General features: G+C 33.2%; 2 protein-coding genes across 2 annotated transcripts; one reads left to right on the top strand and one right to left on the bottom strand.

Annotated features, from left to right (window-relative positions):
- Positions 1-3,213: 3,213 nt before the first annotated feature.
- On the bottom strand, positions 3,214-9,862 carry LOC100798194 (protein PLASTID TRANSCRIPTIONALLY ACTIVE 12, chloroplastic). Its single transcript, XM_003542902.4, has 9 exons — positions 9,613-9,862; positions 8,710-9,393; positions 8,045-8,157; positions 7,001-7,260; positions 6,268-6,389; positions 5,796-5,864; positions 4,167-4,220; positions 3,942-4,046; positions 3,214-3,703 (listed from the first exon to the last, which is right to left on the bottom strand). Exons 1-9 carry the CDS (start codon positions 9,664-9,666, stop codon positions 3,605-3,607), a joined length of 1,560 nt encoding a protein of 519 aa, XP_003542950.1. The 5' UTR covers positions 9,667-9,862; the 3' UTR covers positions 3,214-3,604.
- An 808-nt stretch (positions 9,863-10,670) lies between these two features.
- Positions 10,671-15,241, top strand: LOC100790950 (BTB/POZ domain-containing protein At5g03250). The gene is made up of 5 exons (XM_003541626.4): positions 10,671-10,968; positions 11,189-11,258; positions 11,520-12,728; positions 13,376-13,900; positions 14,087-15,241. Exons 1-4 carry the CDS (start codon positions 10,910-10,912, stop codon positions 13,871-13,873), a joined length of 1,836 nt encoding a protein of 611 aa, XP_003541674.2. The 5' UTR covers positions 10,671-10,909; the 3' UTR covers positions 13,874-13,900; positions 14,087-15,241.
- Positions 15,242-17,188: the final 1,947 nt, after the last annotated feature.

Below are 17,188 nucleotides of genomic sequence, written 5' to 3'. Positions count from 1 at the left end.
AAAATTCCTTGTCATTAGATTAATATTTCCACTCTGCTCACCCTCTAAATTATATTTCCATCCTTTTTGTCTCTCTTATGCACATCTACAAGTGGCAAAACATTATTGAATCAACAATATGTAGCTACATGAGCATGCAACACAGGAGTCTCCCCATGGTGTAGGAGATGTCAATGATGTGTTCCCTTGAACAATGAAAGATGTAGTGGGGAAAATTTTGAAGCACCTATACTACGGATGCTTTGGGTAGGGGTTGAGAATAAAATAAGTGTTAAATATATAAATAAATCAATAAAAAATTGTACATCATTTGAGATGGGATGGTCAAACTTTTTTTTTTCTCTCTTTTGAATATAGCTTCGAGGATATTGGTATTCTACAAGGGGATGAATTTAAAACTATTGGAGTATCCCTTAAGATACATTTGAAAGCTTTCATGTAATTAAATTGTGTTAAACATACATTTGAATATCAAGCCCAAGTAGGAATCCATCTATTATTAATGGGACCACATTCCAAGCAAGGCAAGTGGGTTGGACACATTATTTCTTGGTTTAGAAAATGTTAGACATCAATGATGCTATTAATTCTGTTGAGAATTATGACTAGAAAAAGTTCATTATAGTATTGCTAATATTTTTTAATACAGTACCAATTGCTGGGATTTAATATTACTAGAGCGAATGATATTTTAATTTATAGGGCACTTTTAAGATCTAGGAGAAGAATCAGTTGGATAGTGTAGGCCAGAGAGAATACATTATTGCTATCTAGGAGTAGAGAAGAACACACCTGGGCTTTTTATTAGATTTGGTTTTTAACTAGACTAGATTTCACTCATATATGCTCTGGAAGTCACTAAGATCCAAAAAGAAAAAAGCTGTGCTTATTATTCTTGATAACAAATAAAGAGATGATTAATGTGATCTTATAAGAAACAATTGAAGTGAAGCTAGGTGGAGAAAGGCTCTCTTAATAGCTGAAATTTCCTTAAGCTGGAATCACTTTTTGAGGGTGTGAAAAATTTTCATTTATTGCTCATTTTGGCCTCTATTATTTTGGGTTGATCGTGACAAGTTTTACAATTTGATCAATAGTGCTTCGTATAACGCAATAGCAGCACATGGTTTAGTCAAACATGAAATTATCACCAAGAGAGCCAAAATAGTCATTTGCTGGTGTATGCAAAAAGCGAAATACACGCGCACAAACACACACAGTGCTTCCTAGGTGATATATATACGATTTATAATGTAAGTCAAATAAGTTCCATTAGGACCCGCAATTAGAATTTTTTAAATTTGTCCATCTTAGAAAAATGAAACCGTAACAATATTAAAAAAAATGATCATTGCGCCTTTTTTGTTTTTTTATAGATCATTGTCAGATTTGTAAATACCAATTGATGTGAATTAAAAATAAAATAACAGCTAATATTTTATTAAAAAGCTATATGTTTTACTGAATTAATAAAAATAAATAATTTACCGATAAACTAACTAAGCAACTAAACAAAATTTTACAACAACATTAAAAGAGGGAAAAATCATAAAAAACAGAAAATTCCAGACAACAGTCTTCCGTTAAAAGTGAATTTCACATGGGATTTCAAAATTGAGGATATGCACCCAATACCCAACCCTCGGATTGAGTTAAGAGTCATCGACTTTCCTTGTTCAATGCAGTGAATTTAATTAGTCATCTTTCATTTATTAATGATTACCTAGTGGGATGTTGATGTTACTATTTTTTTTTTGTTCATATATTTGCCTAGGCAGGGCAAGGATATCATTGTTTGGATAATCTCGATTCGGCGGCATAATATACATCATTTAGCCATAAGAAGATTGAAAATGTATAATTTAACTAGTAATCATTTTAATATGACATGACATGATTTGATAGATAATTTTATTCTTTTAGTATGTAATTATGAGGTTGATTTCTAATTTGTGTGTATGAATAAATATTTATTGAAAGATATTAATTTTTTAAATGGATTTTAATATCTCAAGAAATTAGTTATTGACTTTCAGTTTAGGGATAGTTAAAAAAAAAATGCAATTATATGTGTGCAAGTTTCAATCTTCCACCCTTTCCGTCCATGTGCCTCTTTTTTTGAACTATTGAAAGATGATGACAAAAAAATTTGTTGAGACTCTGGATAGTTGGGGCAACCCTTTTGGGCCTGCTTGCTTCCGAGTGGCTTATTTTTAATCAGAGTATATGATGTTTTAACTCAAAAATCTTCGGAAAATGGATATTAAAAAGGGTAATGCATATTACAAAGATTCACATATTACCCTTTCCCCTCCTTTCCCCTAGAAAAAATTTGTCCACATTTCATAAATATTAAATAGCATGATTTTCACGACACGACTAATAGAAGAATTTTTGGCAAAACAAGTTCTTGTTTCGGTGTTAACATGCGTGCTTTATAATAAGAAATGTGCACTTGATCTTAAGCTTCCCTTTTACGGTTTTACCTTCTCACTTTGGCATTTGGGTGTGCTGAATCCCTATATTTGAGATGTGCCTTGCCACATGTGATAAAAAAAAAATCAAATGAACCATAACTAAATAAAATTAATCTAATGGCTCAAAACAAAAGTGCTGCACCCAAATACATTGAAGCAACCAAAATCTCAACTCAGTCATACCTGAGTTTATTTAAAATTCCTTGCAGTAATGTCTATGTTTTTACTCAATACTAGCAGTAATATTGAAATTCGTATATAATCTTTCTTTTACAAACATTAGCAACGAAAATTCTTGTTTCTGCTCAATAATTCATTAATTATCGTGATAATCTACTTTTTAGTGGTCATTTATCATCTCTCCAACGGTTCCACTAACTAAGTCTTGATTTTAATTCCTAAACAGAGATTGTTTCCTTGAATTATACTTTCATCTAATGAACAGGATAAAGAAAATCCCTTCATCTTACGAGTCCTAAACCTTCTCAATCTTTGTGATAAGAACGTTGAAGACATGATTGATTACTTACACTACAATTCCCCTTTGTAAACTTCACAATCCACACAATATTCAGTTCATATTTATACTTACAAAAGTGATTGTGTGCATACAAATCATTTACTTTCACAAACGAAAGTTTACCATTGTATTGTATTTGAAGTCTTGTACATGCCTTGGCAAAATCTGCGGGAGGTTGTAAATCACAATAAACGAGGACATCGTTACTTGAACTACTTGAGAAAGAAGATATGTGACTTAATATATTAGATTCAAGTTTGCACCAAAATAACAATATGCAGCAATATATTTAACATATTGGAATGGTCACTCTCCTAGTTAATTTATCTGCTAAGCTCCGTATGAAGACTGAGATATCAAAATTGTATATGTAGACAGGTGTGGATACAAGTACTTTGGGATAATGTTTCTAGAACCCTTGAAGTAGTATTCAGAATCTCACTCCAATGTTTATTGCCTTGACCACCCGATCCACTGTAGCAATGCCTAAAAGAAGTTACTGATAGTTCAGGAAATTGACAATGAAGACTAACAACCAAACCTTCTATTCTGTCTACACAATGCAATACACCACTTGACATGGAATGCTTCACAAGGAGGCATGCCATTATTCTTCTTCTTCAAAGTCCATCAGGAAATCAGTCAAGTTCTCTGACTCTTCTATAACCTCGTCCAGTGACAAAGGACCTTCTTTCTTTGGTTTTGGCTGTGCATGTTCAAGGAAAGGATGTCAATTACACATCGATACAGTTAAATACTCAAAGTATAAAACATGGGAAATATAAAAATATATTTCAAAGACTTCTGATTTGATAGTCATCCCAATAATAGGAGATACCAAAAAGCCTTTGATCCATCTAAAACTACTAAACTAAAAAATAAAAAAAAAAACATTACACCGGCAGAGACAAAACTACTAGGAAATATTTGATTTACAAGAATACCTTTGACTGGCGAAGCTCAGGAGTACTTTTCAACACACTCCAATAATCACTAAGCTTCTCTTCTTCTCCCTCTTCCTCTCCGTCAACATCACTATCCTCTTCATCCTGTTTAATAAAGGGAGAAACAAGGGGAGGGGGGATGTTACTTACAGCCTATCATTCAGGAATAGAATTCACTGGACAACCACTAAACGAAATACTATAAAATGGATAATAGAAGCTCACATCATTTTCTCCAATGTCAACAGCTTTGGCCATAGCTTCATCCATCTCCGTCGACTGCCATAGTGCAAAATAAAGGGTATCAGACTAAATAATAGAATGACAGGTCAAAGGTAGTATTTGAATGAAGGAGGAGTATACAAAGAAGAAATTAATTGTTTAAGAGGTTCATTATCTGAAGCTCTTTATAACTTGACACTTTGAGTAAAGTATGAAGCTCAAGTGAGAAAACCAACACAATACTAAGTAATTACATAAGAATTCTGTTGTCAATGAATTATAAATCCATGTACAACTTTTGAAAAATTTCAAAAAGGTCACACATCTATGATCTATCCAGTTATAAATAAGATATAAGGATCAGATGATAGGTTGGCATGACAGAGAAAACATACTCTTATTAAATATTTACTTTCAAAAGGCTCTTCCCCCTTTTATAGCTCAAGTTTAACAAATATAATCAAAGAAAAAAGAGACAATTTTCTTATTTGGATTTCTAGCTTTCTCTACCATTTTTTATTTCCATCCAGATTCCAATTAGTACTCTAGTCAACCTGATGGAAGTGGCAAGCAGAAAACCTAATGAAAGTCAATTTACACACAAAACTATATTTCATGAGTTTCTTTCCCCTTGTATTGTGTTGACAGAGATCATTCTTTATAAGTGGTGAGACTTTAAGGTTACCAATAAAATGACAATTTCCATCCCATTAAGCAAAATTGGTATGTTGGATTGGCGAAAAGACAAGTAAATGTCTAAATGACACTCCTTGGTGCTTCCAACTCCAACCATGTCATTATTTATAAAGTGAAATTTGGTCTGAAGCTTTGCTTATTTGACTATGTGCACTAAACTCAGTTCAAAACAGCCAACTAAAATTCCCATGCTTGGGTCTATAGAAACTCTAACCTCTTGCCCCTCAACAACATTAGTTGAGAGTAGAGTCCCAGCTTTCACTTTTCTTTTTATTTTAATCTGTTTGTTAAGTTTGTTTTTATTTCAAATAAGTTAGTTATCTCACAAGTGAAAAAAGGAAGAAAAAAAACATGGGATTGCATTTTACAAGCTTTGATTTAAAAAACAAATTATGTTAATATGTCTTTATCCCAATTGCTCTTTATCAGCTTCAAAGGAATCCGGAAGAGAAGCTAGCAATATAAAAGTAGGCAAAGGAAAGGAAACCAGAAGTTTCACATAAGGCAATGAATGGTTGATGCATGTTAGTTTAAAATATTGTTTATGAAAGACATTATTCCTTTTTTATATATAAGGCTGTCTAGATATCTGGATTGACAAGAACAAATTGATAGAACAAAAACATCACTTTTCTTTAAAACCTTTAAGCTATTTATTACAATATTGATACATATATTGTAATAAGCCACCCGACTGATAACCTTTAATTAATAAAACAATAAACCTCATCCAAAAAGTCTAGCACCTGGCAAATTATACAAGAGACCTGAACAATGGAAATGAGATGACTGCATTTCACTTTCCAACACCCAAGTTAAGGCAAATCATATAAAACTAAACAATAAATCTCTTCAAGAAAGTAATTCCCTAAATGCAACTCATCTGTTTGCAAAACAATCCACTCAATTAGTATTATAAAGTTCAAACTTCCTTACCTCAATTTGTTCAGTCTTTTCCTTGGCCATAATCTTGTCAAATTCCTCCCTTGAAATAAGTTTTCCTTTCTGGTCATATAAAGAAAAGAAGTTCAGAAATTGTGGCAGAAATAAAATAATCATAGCTTTTATTAAGAATTTGATCTTGCCATTATGTAAGTCAGAAAATTGAAAATTTCAACAATTAGTGACAAAGGAGAAAACATCATATATTTGAGAACAAAATTTGGCCACTGTAATGATAAAGTTATGAGGTGGATTAAAATAACCATCAATTACCATATGAATGAGGATAAGAAGTATTCAAGCTCATCATTTATAGACTGGGAAAATTTATCCCCAATTTTTTTTAGTACTCCATCCAGGACATGTGTTAATATCATCCCAAGAGATTAACTATCACAATTTATGTCCATTTTAACGAAAAAATGAACAATAAGAAAACAAGGAAGAAGAGCTTAGAGTCAATAACCTCCTTCAGATAAGACACCATATTTGGTGTTGGTTCATGAAAATCTGGCCCCCTGTAGTCAATCACTTCATTTGGATCTTGAATATAGTTCACAGTTGGGTAAACTGGATCTCCACCCCATACTGCAAGAAAGATGAAAAAAATTTCAACTACTATTCTGGATTAAAAATATTTACAGCAAAGTGAACAAAATTATTAGATAAGTAGATGCCAATGCAAAAATTATCATGACATTAGGGAAACTGGTGACTAGTTCAACCCTAATACTTAGAGGTAAAAGTAGATGACATTTAATAAAGTAACAGGAAATAAATGTAAGTCTGGAGTGTCCAGGACAAAACAAAATGTAAGAAGCTGAAGAGTTCTGGTTAATTATTATGAAATTGATATAGAAAACAAACAAAATAACAAGAAAAACAGATGATCAGTAAGTAGATATAATAACAAATGGAAGTCAACTTTATCCTTTTTGATATATTTTTTCAATTAATTTTTCTTTTCTTTCTTAAATACATTCAAAACTAGGTCCAAATAACAGCAGAATAATACTTTTAAATACAGAATAGTATTGTTTCCTGTGGAAAAAAAATAATTATTCAACAGTTCTTCAACAAACAACGCTAAATAAAGTGAAGTCAATTTTGAATCATAAAAATAAGAATGGCAAATATGACATAAATTGACTAAAATGGATACAGTCATGACACAAATATTTAAGTTTTATAGTTAGTACTTTGCTTTATCTGATCCTCCCTCATTCGCATTGCTAAAGGATCCCTTTGGATTCGAACATCAGTCCCCATCATTATGCGATACTCTCGGTCAGTTTGGTGGCAAAACATTTCAATTAGTTGAGTAGTTTCATCTTCTCCGGTCTCTTCAAAATGCTTTTGAATAGCTTCGCGAGATGTGTCCCTTTTCCATGCTTTCACCCATTCTGAATAGTATGCAATTGGACCATCTCTTTCCAGTCTCTCTTGCTCGGCCTGAAGTCTGCAAAAATCAGGATTTTTTTAATTGATTCAATTTTGTGATGAGACAAAATACTACAGGAAGCTATTATACTTGACATTTTTCTGGTTTAAAGAAATTACTACCAAAAAGAAACGATTAAGTGAGATTTTTTTTGTGTTTATTTATGAACAAGTGATTTTGAATTTTAAAATTAATTCTGGCATATGAATTTCACAATTATGAAAAATTAAATTTAACTCCATACACTTATGCTTAGGCACTAAAACCCAACATAGCCATAGTAGGTAGGTTTTCTCAATTTTTTTCCTGCATCTAACTATGCTTTTTTACTCTCTTTTTTTTTAACGACACCTAATAGTGTATTTTCCTTTCCTTTTGAAAAAATACATCTTGAAAGAGTCTTGGAATCTGTCACTCACCCAGCACATCCATTTTAACAAGGAAGCAGAACTCAAACTTGCACCTTTTAAATAAATGAAGCATATACAGTCAGTTTATTATAAAATACATTAAATGGAGGGGCTTTAATAAACTTGGAGCAGCACATGTTTGGCCAGGACAATAAAAACTTTATCAAGTTACTCTCCTTACAGTTAATTTGTGGTGAGAATTGTGTCAAGTAGTCTTCTCAGCATAGGTTACTCTCATGCATTTTCTCAGTCCTTTCAGGATGTTTTCAATCTTCAAGAAACTGTTGTTTAACCTTTCTACTTAATTATATGTTTTACACTTAATGCACTACAAAAACACCAGTTTTATTTCAAGGCTTATCAGAACTGCAGTGAGCGGTAGTCAAGAATACCTTTCTTCTTTATAAATTTCACGCCTTGCTCGGTAAAGGGCAGTTTCTGTTAATGTTGGGTGTTCACCGTGAAGCTTTATTTGCCCGGTTTCTGCCATAGCATTCAGGAAAACCTGAAAAATGGTAGAGAAGTTCAGACTCAAGATGCAAGACTTAATTATCAAAAGGATTTAATTACTCATTTGATCCCTATACCTGCTCAATCTTTATGTTCTAATCTTTATACTTAGAAACTACTTGTTTTAGTCCCTACACAAATATTTTTTAATCCATTTTATTTTAGTCCCTACAATGTTGGACAGCAGGGACTAAAATGGATTAAAAAGTGTATGTGTAGGGATTAAAACATAAAAATTGTGTAGATACAGGGACCATATAAGTGATTAAACCTTATCAAAAATAAAATTTATGACTTTCACGTATATCTGAATGGCTTTTAGAACTCTTGTCTGATGAACATAACCATGGAGGATCAAACAAATAAAAGTATTTGACATGGGGACTGGGAGCATCTTACAAAAAAATGACTTTACAACCTAAATTCGTGAAGCCTCTTCAATCAGATTGCCAAAACAGAAAATATGACCAGGCCCACATGACCCTTTAATCCATAAATAAATAAAAAATCCAATAGTAAAGCACAAAACTAACAAATGCACACTAACCGTTTCAACATCCGGTTTCCTCCTCTGCCACCTGGACCATTGTTCTTTCTCCGGCTGTCTCCAATTCCACCACAGCTCGTCATTCGAAAGTGTCCCCTCTATCGGCTTATTAACCTTTGGATCAATAAACGGATGAGGAAGTCCAAGTTTCTTATCGAACTCGTATTCACTCAACTCTTCCTCCTCAGGTTCCGACTGATAAACAACAAAGTCAGACACGTCATCCTGAGACTCTTCCAAGGATTCAATCAAAACCTCAGAAGAACCTCCAGAACCAGTGCCATTTGATTCAACAATGGGTTGAGACGAAGCAGCAGCAGCAGGAACAGTTGTCTTGTAATTCTTCCTCCTACTTCCAGGCTTGGTTCCATAAGATGGAGAGGTTGATGATTCAGCAGTTGGAGCAGGTGCCCTTGCAGCCCTCACACGACTAGCAGTTCCCTCGGGCCAATACTCTTGGCCCGGAATACTCGCTCGGGCACCGGAGGCCGGCTCGAGCTGGCCGGAGGTGGAGTCCAAGTAACTGTAATAGGGTGGACGCTCAACTGAAACATTCTGAATGTGTTCAACTTCATCATCTTTCTTTTCACACTTTATTATGCAAGGAACCTTCCTTCTACAATTGCGCAAACTAACTCCACGTTGCACAATACCAGCACCAACAAGGTACGATGATGGTGGTGTCTATATATGAGGATTCAAGTTTCAACCATTGTATAATACAAATTAAATTAGCTCCATTTCACATACAATAGAGGCATGTAGTATAAATAACTTGAATAGGAGAAAGAAAAATGTGTAATTCGTCACCTCACTCACTTCAAAATTGATTTTTTTGTTTGTTTGTTTAAAGTGTAAAAGTAAAGTGCAGATAAGGTGAGAAGTTGAAGTTAGAAGGGTAACCTGGAAGTGATTAAAGGACAAGTTGGGGACGAGATTGGCGTGAATGGAAGCCATAAGCTCCCACGAAATCTGGGTTTCGTGGAAATTCAAACGGCGTCGTTTATGATTATTGCGGTGCAGAGTAAAATTGGAAAAGCAGAGAGAGAGTTGCAGTAGCGGAGAGGGAGAGGGAGACACTCAACTCAACACTGTGCCTCCTATGCCATTGCCATAGTGATTATTTTTACATCTGGAATGGATAAACTGCTCCGTTACTTATATAGCTTGTAAGAAAAAAAAATACCAATAATATAAAATCTGCTTATACACTATATTATTTTAAATAAATTAAATGAAATAACTTTTTAAAAAAAACTTATCATATTTAGAAATTTGGTTGAGTTTTTCTTTCTTTTTTTTTTCTATTTTATCCCTTCAAACCTAAATTCCCCAATCTAAAAGTTGTAATATTATTCAACTAATTTATTATGTAGTTGTAATTTTAGAAAGCTTGAAGTTAATTTGACTTGTGATTTATAATTTAGATTAAGTTGTGATTTAATACCTTCAATTAAGTTGCAGTAAAAAATACTTTAAATTAGTTTTTAATACTTATTATATATTTGACTTTTTATATAATAAATGACTAGGTGTTGTTCCTTAATTGAAAAGTTAGCCATTAGAAAAATCCATGCATTATTTGGAGACTTTATTCTTATTTAGTGAAATTTATTTATCTGTTATTCTGTTAACAAAAAATAAAGTGTTGCTTCTAAAAAAGAATAAGATCAAAACTGAAATACCAAAAAAAATAATCTAAATCGCAAAACTTTAGATTGAATTGGTTCAAATTAAATATTATTTTCAAATCAATTTAAATTGAAACTCAATCTTTTTGTATAATAGGATGGGATAATTTTCACCCATGAATATGCCTAGCTGCATTCCCATGCATGTCACCCCAGTTGATATAGTTGCCGGGTATGAGGAATGTCTTCATTGTTTTGCAAGTAAATAACATTCAAAGAAAGATATTATTATGCATGCTATATTGCTAACAAAATTATCGGATGAGAGAGACAACATAAGCGGAATTTGGAGATAGCTATGTCAACCGTTTTCGTCGCTTTTTCAGTTACTAGGCTTTAGACTCGCTTCTTTGTGTGTGTGGAGCATCACCACTCTCACCTTAATTTCTCTTATTTTCTTCCTCTTCACCCTCCTCCACCTTTATTTCCCATGTCTCATTTTATCAATCTTCAAACAACAATATTATCCTATTTCGATTAATTAAATACATATACATATCTAAACATATATGGCATTCATGAAGCTGGGATCAAAGTCTGAACCTTTTCGCCGGGAAGGCCAAACTTGGTGATCATTCATCTCTCTTTCTAAATCAATGCTCTAATGGGTCCTTATTTTGCCATTAACCTTCATTTTATTTGTTAATTCTTAATGTTCCCTCATAAAAATGTAACCTTGTATCCCTTCATCTTTTAGGATGATGGGACGGTGAGGTTTTTTTCATCACTTATTTTGCAAATTCCCCTAATTTTTGGATCAGTGATCCTAATTATTGTTTTGCATTCAGGGTTTGTACAACGGGACTACCAAGTGATGTTACCATTGAAGTTGGCGAAATCTCTTTTCTCCTCCACAAGGTGCTTTTTTGATTTAACATAAGACAACTTTCATACAGTTGCTTAGGTGCTTTTAGGTTTGCATTAAAATCAATATAGGTTACCAAAGTGAACCTCCAATTCTGATAGGAGGATTATACCAAAAGCCTCTAAAGAACTGCATCTAACATATTTCATGCATTCTATTTTTGAATTTTTTTCCCATCTCTTCAACTTCTGTGACTTTGAATGTCTTTTCAAGTTGGTCCTTAGTTTGTTTCTACGTTTGTGATTTTGATGCAGTTTCCATTGCTTTCTAGAAGTGGCCTACTGAAGAAACTCATTGCAGAATCCTCAAAAGAGGATGGATCAAGTTGTGTTTTGCAACTTCATGATGTTCCCGGTGGAGCCAAAACTTTCAAGGATATAACCAGGTTTTGCTATGGTGTAAAATTAGAAATCACATCATTAAATGTAGTCAGCCTCAGATGTGCAGCTGAGTATCTCCAAATGACTGAAAACTATGGTGAAGGGAATCTTGTTGCACAGACCGAGGCCTTTCTCAATGAAATTTTCAGCAATTGGCCAGATTCCATAAAAGCCCTTGAAACATGTGAGGAAGTGCAGCCCTTTGCAGAAGATCTCCATATAGTTTCAAGATGCATTGATTCCTTGGCTATGAAGGCTTGTTCAGATCCAAACTTATTCCACTGGCCTGTGGCTGGAAGCAATTGCAAGCAAAATCAAGCAGACAACAGTGCATTGTGGAATGGAATTTCTTCTGAGAAACCATCTCAACTCCATGATTGGTGGTTTTATGATGTGTCTTTGTTAAGCCTCTCCCTATATAAACGACTGATTATAGCCATTGAAGTGAAAGGAATGAAATCTGAGGTTGTTGCTGCATCTCTCATATATTATCTCAGGAGGTTTCTCCCTTTGATGAATAGGCAATCAAGCTTCACTGATACAAGCCATGCTACCATTCCTAATACTTCTGAAGCAGACCAAAGGGCTCTACTGGAGGAAATTGTGGAGTTGCTTCCTAGTAAGAGGGGGGTCACATCCTCAAAGCATCTGCTTAGGCTGCTCCGCACAGCCATGATATTGAGTGCAAGTTCGTCATGTAAAGAAAATTTGGAGAAAAGGGTAGGAGCTCAACTAGACCAGGCTGCGCTAGTGGATCTTCTCATTCCAAATATGGGATACTCGGTGGAGACACTATACGATATAGACTGCATTCAGAGGATTCTTGATCATTTTATGTCTATATACCAGCCTGCATCCGTAGCAGCTTCTCCATGCATAATTGAACAAGGGGCATTGATAGCTGGAGCTGATGCATTGACACCAATGACAATGGTGGCGAATTTGGTTGATGGATATCTTGCTGAGGTTGCTTCAGATACTAATTTGAACTTGACTAAGTTTCAAGCACTTGCTGTTGCAATTCCAGATTATGCTAGGCCACTTGACGATGGTATATACCATGCAATAGATGTATACCTTAAGGTTAGATAACTTTGGATGGCCTAGCTTGCCCATAATTTTTGTCTATATACATGCCGGTGTTCTGTTTTTGGTTTACTAGGTATTTTTGTGTATCGATATCAAAACATCTGAAAAAGGACTGAATTGAGGAAGAATGAACCAAAATAGTATTGGTGATATTCGAAAGCTGCTGCCTAATTCCTTATTCATAGCTATATTGAGAAAGAATATATAAAGAAATTCACGACAAAGAAAAAACAATGCTCAACAAGTCTATTTAGTGAATGAATCCCTCAAAGAATAGAGCTGAATGGAATAGAACATTACTAGGTTTCATTGTTTAGATTGTTTAAAATGTGATGGAATGGAATAGAGCATGATGTAGTGCATTAAATACCATTCCATCCAATATCTTTCCCTCCATTTGAAGGATATGGAATGGAACCTACTCTTTTTTAAGTCCATCTTAAATCTAAACAATAAAATGGTAATTTTGTTTCATCTCATTATGTTTTTACTTTATTTTATTTCACTCACTATTTATTAGATATCCTAACACTTCACAATGATCTCAGAATCAAGTACTATGTACTTCAACATTATTTTTCTTTTTTGAGTCCAATTGTTTCAAATATGATCGTTCTAACGTAAAACTCTGACAATTGCAGGTACATCCGTGGCTGACAGATTCTGAACGGGAGCAACTTTGCAGATTGATGAACTGCCAAAAGCTGTCATTGGAAGCAAGCACTCACGCAGCACAAAATGAAAGATTACCTCTCCGAGTAATTGTTCAAGTCCTGTTTTTTGAACAGCTTAGACTCCGCACATCAATATCTGGATGGTTCTTTGTTTCTGACAATCTTGAAAATGGACAACACCACAGTGGAAATTTTGGCCTGACCAATAGTGATACACGTCAAGGGGAAACGGCAGAGGGAAATGAAAACTTGAGGGAACGTCTTTTGGATCTGGAGAAGGAATGCTCAAGCATTAGAAATGAGCTGCAGAAGCTGACAAAGACAAAGAAAAGTTGGAGTATTTTCCCAAAAAGGTTTGGCTTTAGAAAAAAGTCAGACTTTAGCAACCATAAAGAGTCAAAAAGCAATGATACAAAGACATCATCCTCCAATACGAATGGAAAACCAGATCATGAAAATGGTTGAGAGGCTTCAAAGAACTTCATAGCTCAAGTAAGTGGAGATAATTTATTTTCTTCTGCCATGCATTCTATATTTTTTCTATCCAAATGTCGTTGTAACTTCACAATCAAATGTTTTTGGTAGAAAAACGTGTTAGTACAAAAAAAATTCAAGTAGTGCTATTCTCACATTTCATAGTGCTATTCTCACATTTCATACATACTCTGTGTCTGACAGGAGGAATCGTGGCCATGGCTCCTTTTGGTGTCGCAGATTTCCGATAACAGCAGCATATCCTTAGCATTCTGTTGCTGCTTTGTCTGATCACTTTAGTTGTGAGATGGTTGTATACAGTGAATGTTTTAGATCTATTTATTCATTAGCTTGGTACATACAATACAAACGTGAGATCTGTATTTTACATTTAGTATAATGACCAACCTATTTTAGATCTTTCTGCATAAAAACAGAGAATTGCGTAGAGATGAAAATGAGTTTATAATACATTAGGTATAAGCAGAAACTTCATTATATTTTTTTGACCAATCGCTGTTTTAACTGAACAATGTGATTACGGGAAATATACTTCTACAATTCCTCTTGCAATGAAATAAGATGCTGCCTGGATTGTATAAAATGCAATCCACGCACGTGTATCCTGAACACTTGTAACCTGAGAATTGAATACTTGGAGATTATCTTATGTAAAAATCACCAAATGGTTTTTAAAAAAATTGGGAGTTTTCAAAATTGCCTTTTCAATAAGTTTTTTTTTTATATCGAAATTGACATTTTATTCAGCAGATACTTGTTCAGGGTAAATTTTAACCGTGGCTTTGATTCTCCACTCCAAACTCATGTGCTAACATGTGCACACAAACACACCATGCACCAATGCTACCAAAATCCAAACCCAATTCCTGCCTCACCTTCTCTCTGCCCCCATGAGTTGCTTGATCTCGTGGAATGTCATAATGAAGTTTTTAATTGCTTTAGGAAAGGCTGGAACATGGAATGAGACCGAGTGATATAACATTTATGGGACCGTTAACATTTATGGAACATGCAATGAGACTATCTCACTAATTTAACAAATTTTTTTTTTGTAAACTTTGACTGTCTTATTCGGAGTCGAATATGTTTTTAATAACTTCTATTTCGTGATAAATCGATAATGAAGTGAATATGAACATTTTATCCACGTGAATTTATTTATCATTATTTTTATATATTTTATTTATTTATATATACGTTGGGATAAAGTATGTCACATTAAGTCGTAACCACATACTTATTCACAACCAAATTTCATATCCACAAAAATTTCATAATAACACAATCCACCATCACATGTTTACGTGTATCTAACAAATTAACACATTTAACTTTGCATTTATACTCAATCTCAATAACAATGTTATAATCTCAAAGCAACATGTTCACAGTTCATCACATATTCAATTTGTAGATACTGATCATGAATTATACAATACTCACGACCTCACACACGTTTTCAAACAGGTTTAACACATTGCGCTACAATTTAACACTGTTTCCTAAATAGGAATCCTACATCTTCCCTTTAACACTGCGCATAAGCATTTTTTCTTAAGATAAATATTGATCGGGTTATTATATGATTCACAGCTCATAACATAAGTATTGTCACATCAAGTGTTAACCACATACTTATTCACAACCAAATCTCATGTCAACAATTTAACATCTTATAATGTCACAATCCATCATTATATTTTTGTGTGTATCTAAAAAATTAACACATTCAACTTTGCACTTATACTCAATCTCAATATAATTATTTATCACGCTATATCTTATCCAAAACACAAACAAATCATAAAAAAATGTTTTTCACAACATGAGGAGTAAAATTCCTCAAACAGTTCACATAATCATACATAAAGAATTACAATAATTTGTATAAAATAAACAATTAAAAAAAATATTATTTAGAGTACAATTCATGTTAATTAACAAAAAAACCTCAATTTTTAGGGTTTATATTCAACACAAAAACATATCAATTTCACGGTAATTTCTCATTGGAACATCAATTGGTCTGTTAAACATGTATAATTCACAGTTATAATTATAAAGATAAAATCAAAATTTACAAAAACACCCCAAAAACTCATTCTAATTGATACTCTAAAAATCCCTACACATGTTAACATGTTCTCATTATTCCCCAATTAAGAATAACTCTAAGGTTCACGTGTGTATCTCTAGCGAGAGAAGGATTTTGAGTGTGTGCGAAGAAAAAGAAAATTTTGGAAGAAAAAAAAAACGAAACTAAAAGGAAGAAAAGATATAGAGCCAACATGTTTCTATTTATAGTAGAATTCTCACAACCTATTATTTATTCTATTTATTTATTTTTATCATTTTATAAAGATAAACTCTATTTTATTTCCTATCAAATGAATAAATCAAAAATATCTTTTTTTATTTTACTTCAAACCAATTATTTCTCCTTATTTATTTAATTATAAAAGTCTCACCAATTTTTAAAACTATTTTTTAAACTAAAAAAAAACTTTTTAATTTATATAAAATAAAAAAATGAAATGTTACAGGACAAACCAGAAAATAGATTGGCTCAATGGCATGAAGACTAAGAGTCAAGTTGCATAAACTTCTCTAGAAGTACTTATAAAAAAAAATAAGAAAAAATAAATAAATTTCTCTATAAGCTAAAACAAGATTTTCATTAACTAATTTGTAAACATTTTCACACCTTTAAGAAAAATTGAGAGAACTTTTACAAATTAACTAATGAAAAGTTCATTTTAACTTGTAGAAAAACTCATTTTCTTTTTCTCTTATTTTTTTCTCTTAAGTGTAATTTTAGAAAAATGCATTCAAACATGTCCTGATGTCATTTAGGTGGCATTGCAGATACAGGGAAACAATACATGGTAAAACACTTTCTTGAATTGGAGCCATCCCACTCTGGGAGACATGTTTATATTGCTAATGGAGTAATGAGATCACCTGGCTGCAATTGGATAGAGGTGGATAACACGGTTCATGCGTTCTTAATGGAAAAAGACCTCTGATGGGAAATGTTCGAAAAGAAATCATTATGATTTCAAGAATGGGAAATGTTCGAAAAGAAATCATTATGATTTCAAGAATGGGAAATGTTCTTGAAATGACTTCTGGTAGTAAATACTAAAAAAATACTTAAATTACAACGCCAGTCGAGAATCGATCTTCATCAATGCAGCGAAAACAATTCACATTACTTACAGAAATTGTGTTCTGTTGATACTAATGCAAAAATTAAACCACGCGGAAAATACATTCCCATGCTAT

Source organism: Glycine max, chromosome 13 (genome assembly GCF_000004515.6).
Source record: "Glycine max cultivar Williams 82 chromosome 13, Glycine_max_v4.0, whole genome shotgun sequence".
In the NCBI taxonomy this organism is placed as follows: Eukaryota; Viridiplantae; Streptophyta; class Magnoliopsida; order Fabales; family Fabaceae; genus Glycine; species Glycine max.
Note: the sequence above shows the minus strand (reverse complement) of the source record. Positions and strands in the feature narration are given on the sequence as shown.

What these genes read in the sequence shown, in the direction of transcription:
- LOC100798194 (XM_003542902.4), bottom strand. Translation starts at nt 9,666, where the DNA reads ATGGCTTCCATTCACGCCAATCTCGTCCCCAACTTGTCCTTTAATCAC. An exon ending in GGAGGATCAGATAAAGCAAA is followed by an intron (nt 6,390 to 7,000) that starts GTACTAACTATA and finishes TCTTTCTTGCAG; the next exon opens with TATGGGGTGGAGATCCAGTT. An exon ending in TGGTGTCTTATCTGAAGGAG is followed by an intron (nt 5,865 to 6,267) that starts GTTATTGACTCT and finishes TTATATGACCAG; the next exon opens with AAAGGAAAACTTATTTCAAG.
- LOC100790950 (XM_003541626.4), top strand. Translation starts at nt 10,910, where the DNA reads ATGGCATTCATGAAGCTGGGATCAAAGTCTGAACCTTTTCGCCGGGAA. An exon ending in TCTCTTTTCTCCTCCACAAG is followed by an intron (nt 11,259 to 11,519) that starts GTGCTTTTTTGA and finishes ATTTTGATGCAG; the next exon opens with TTTCCATTGCTTTCTAGAAG. An exon ending in CAATAGATGTATACCTTAAG is followed by an intron (nt 12,729 to 13,375) that starts GTTAGATAACTT and finishes TGACAATTGCAG; the next exon opens with GTACATCCGTGGCTGACAGA.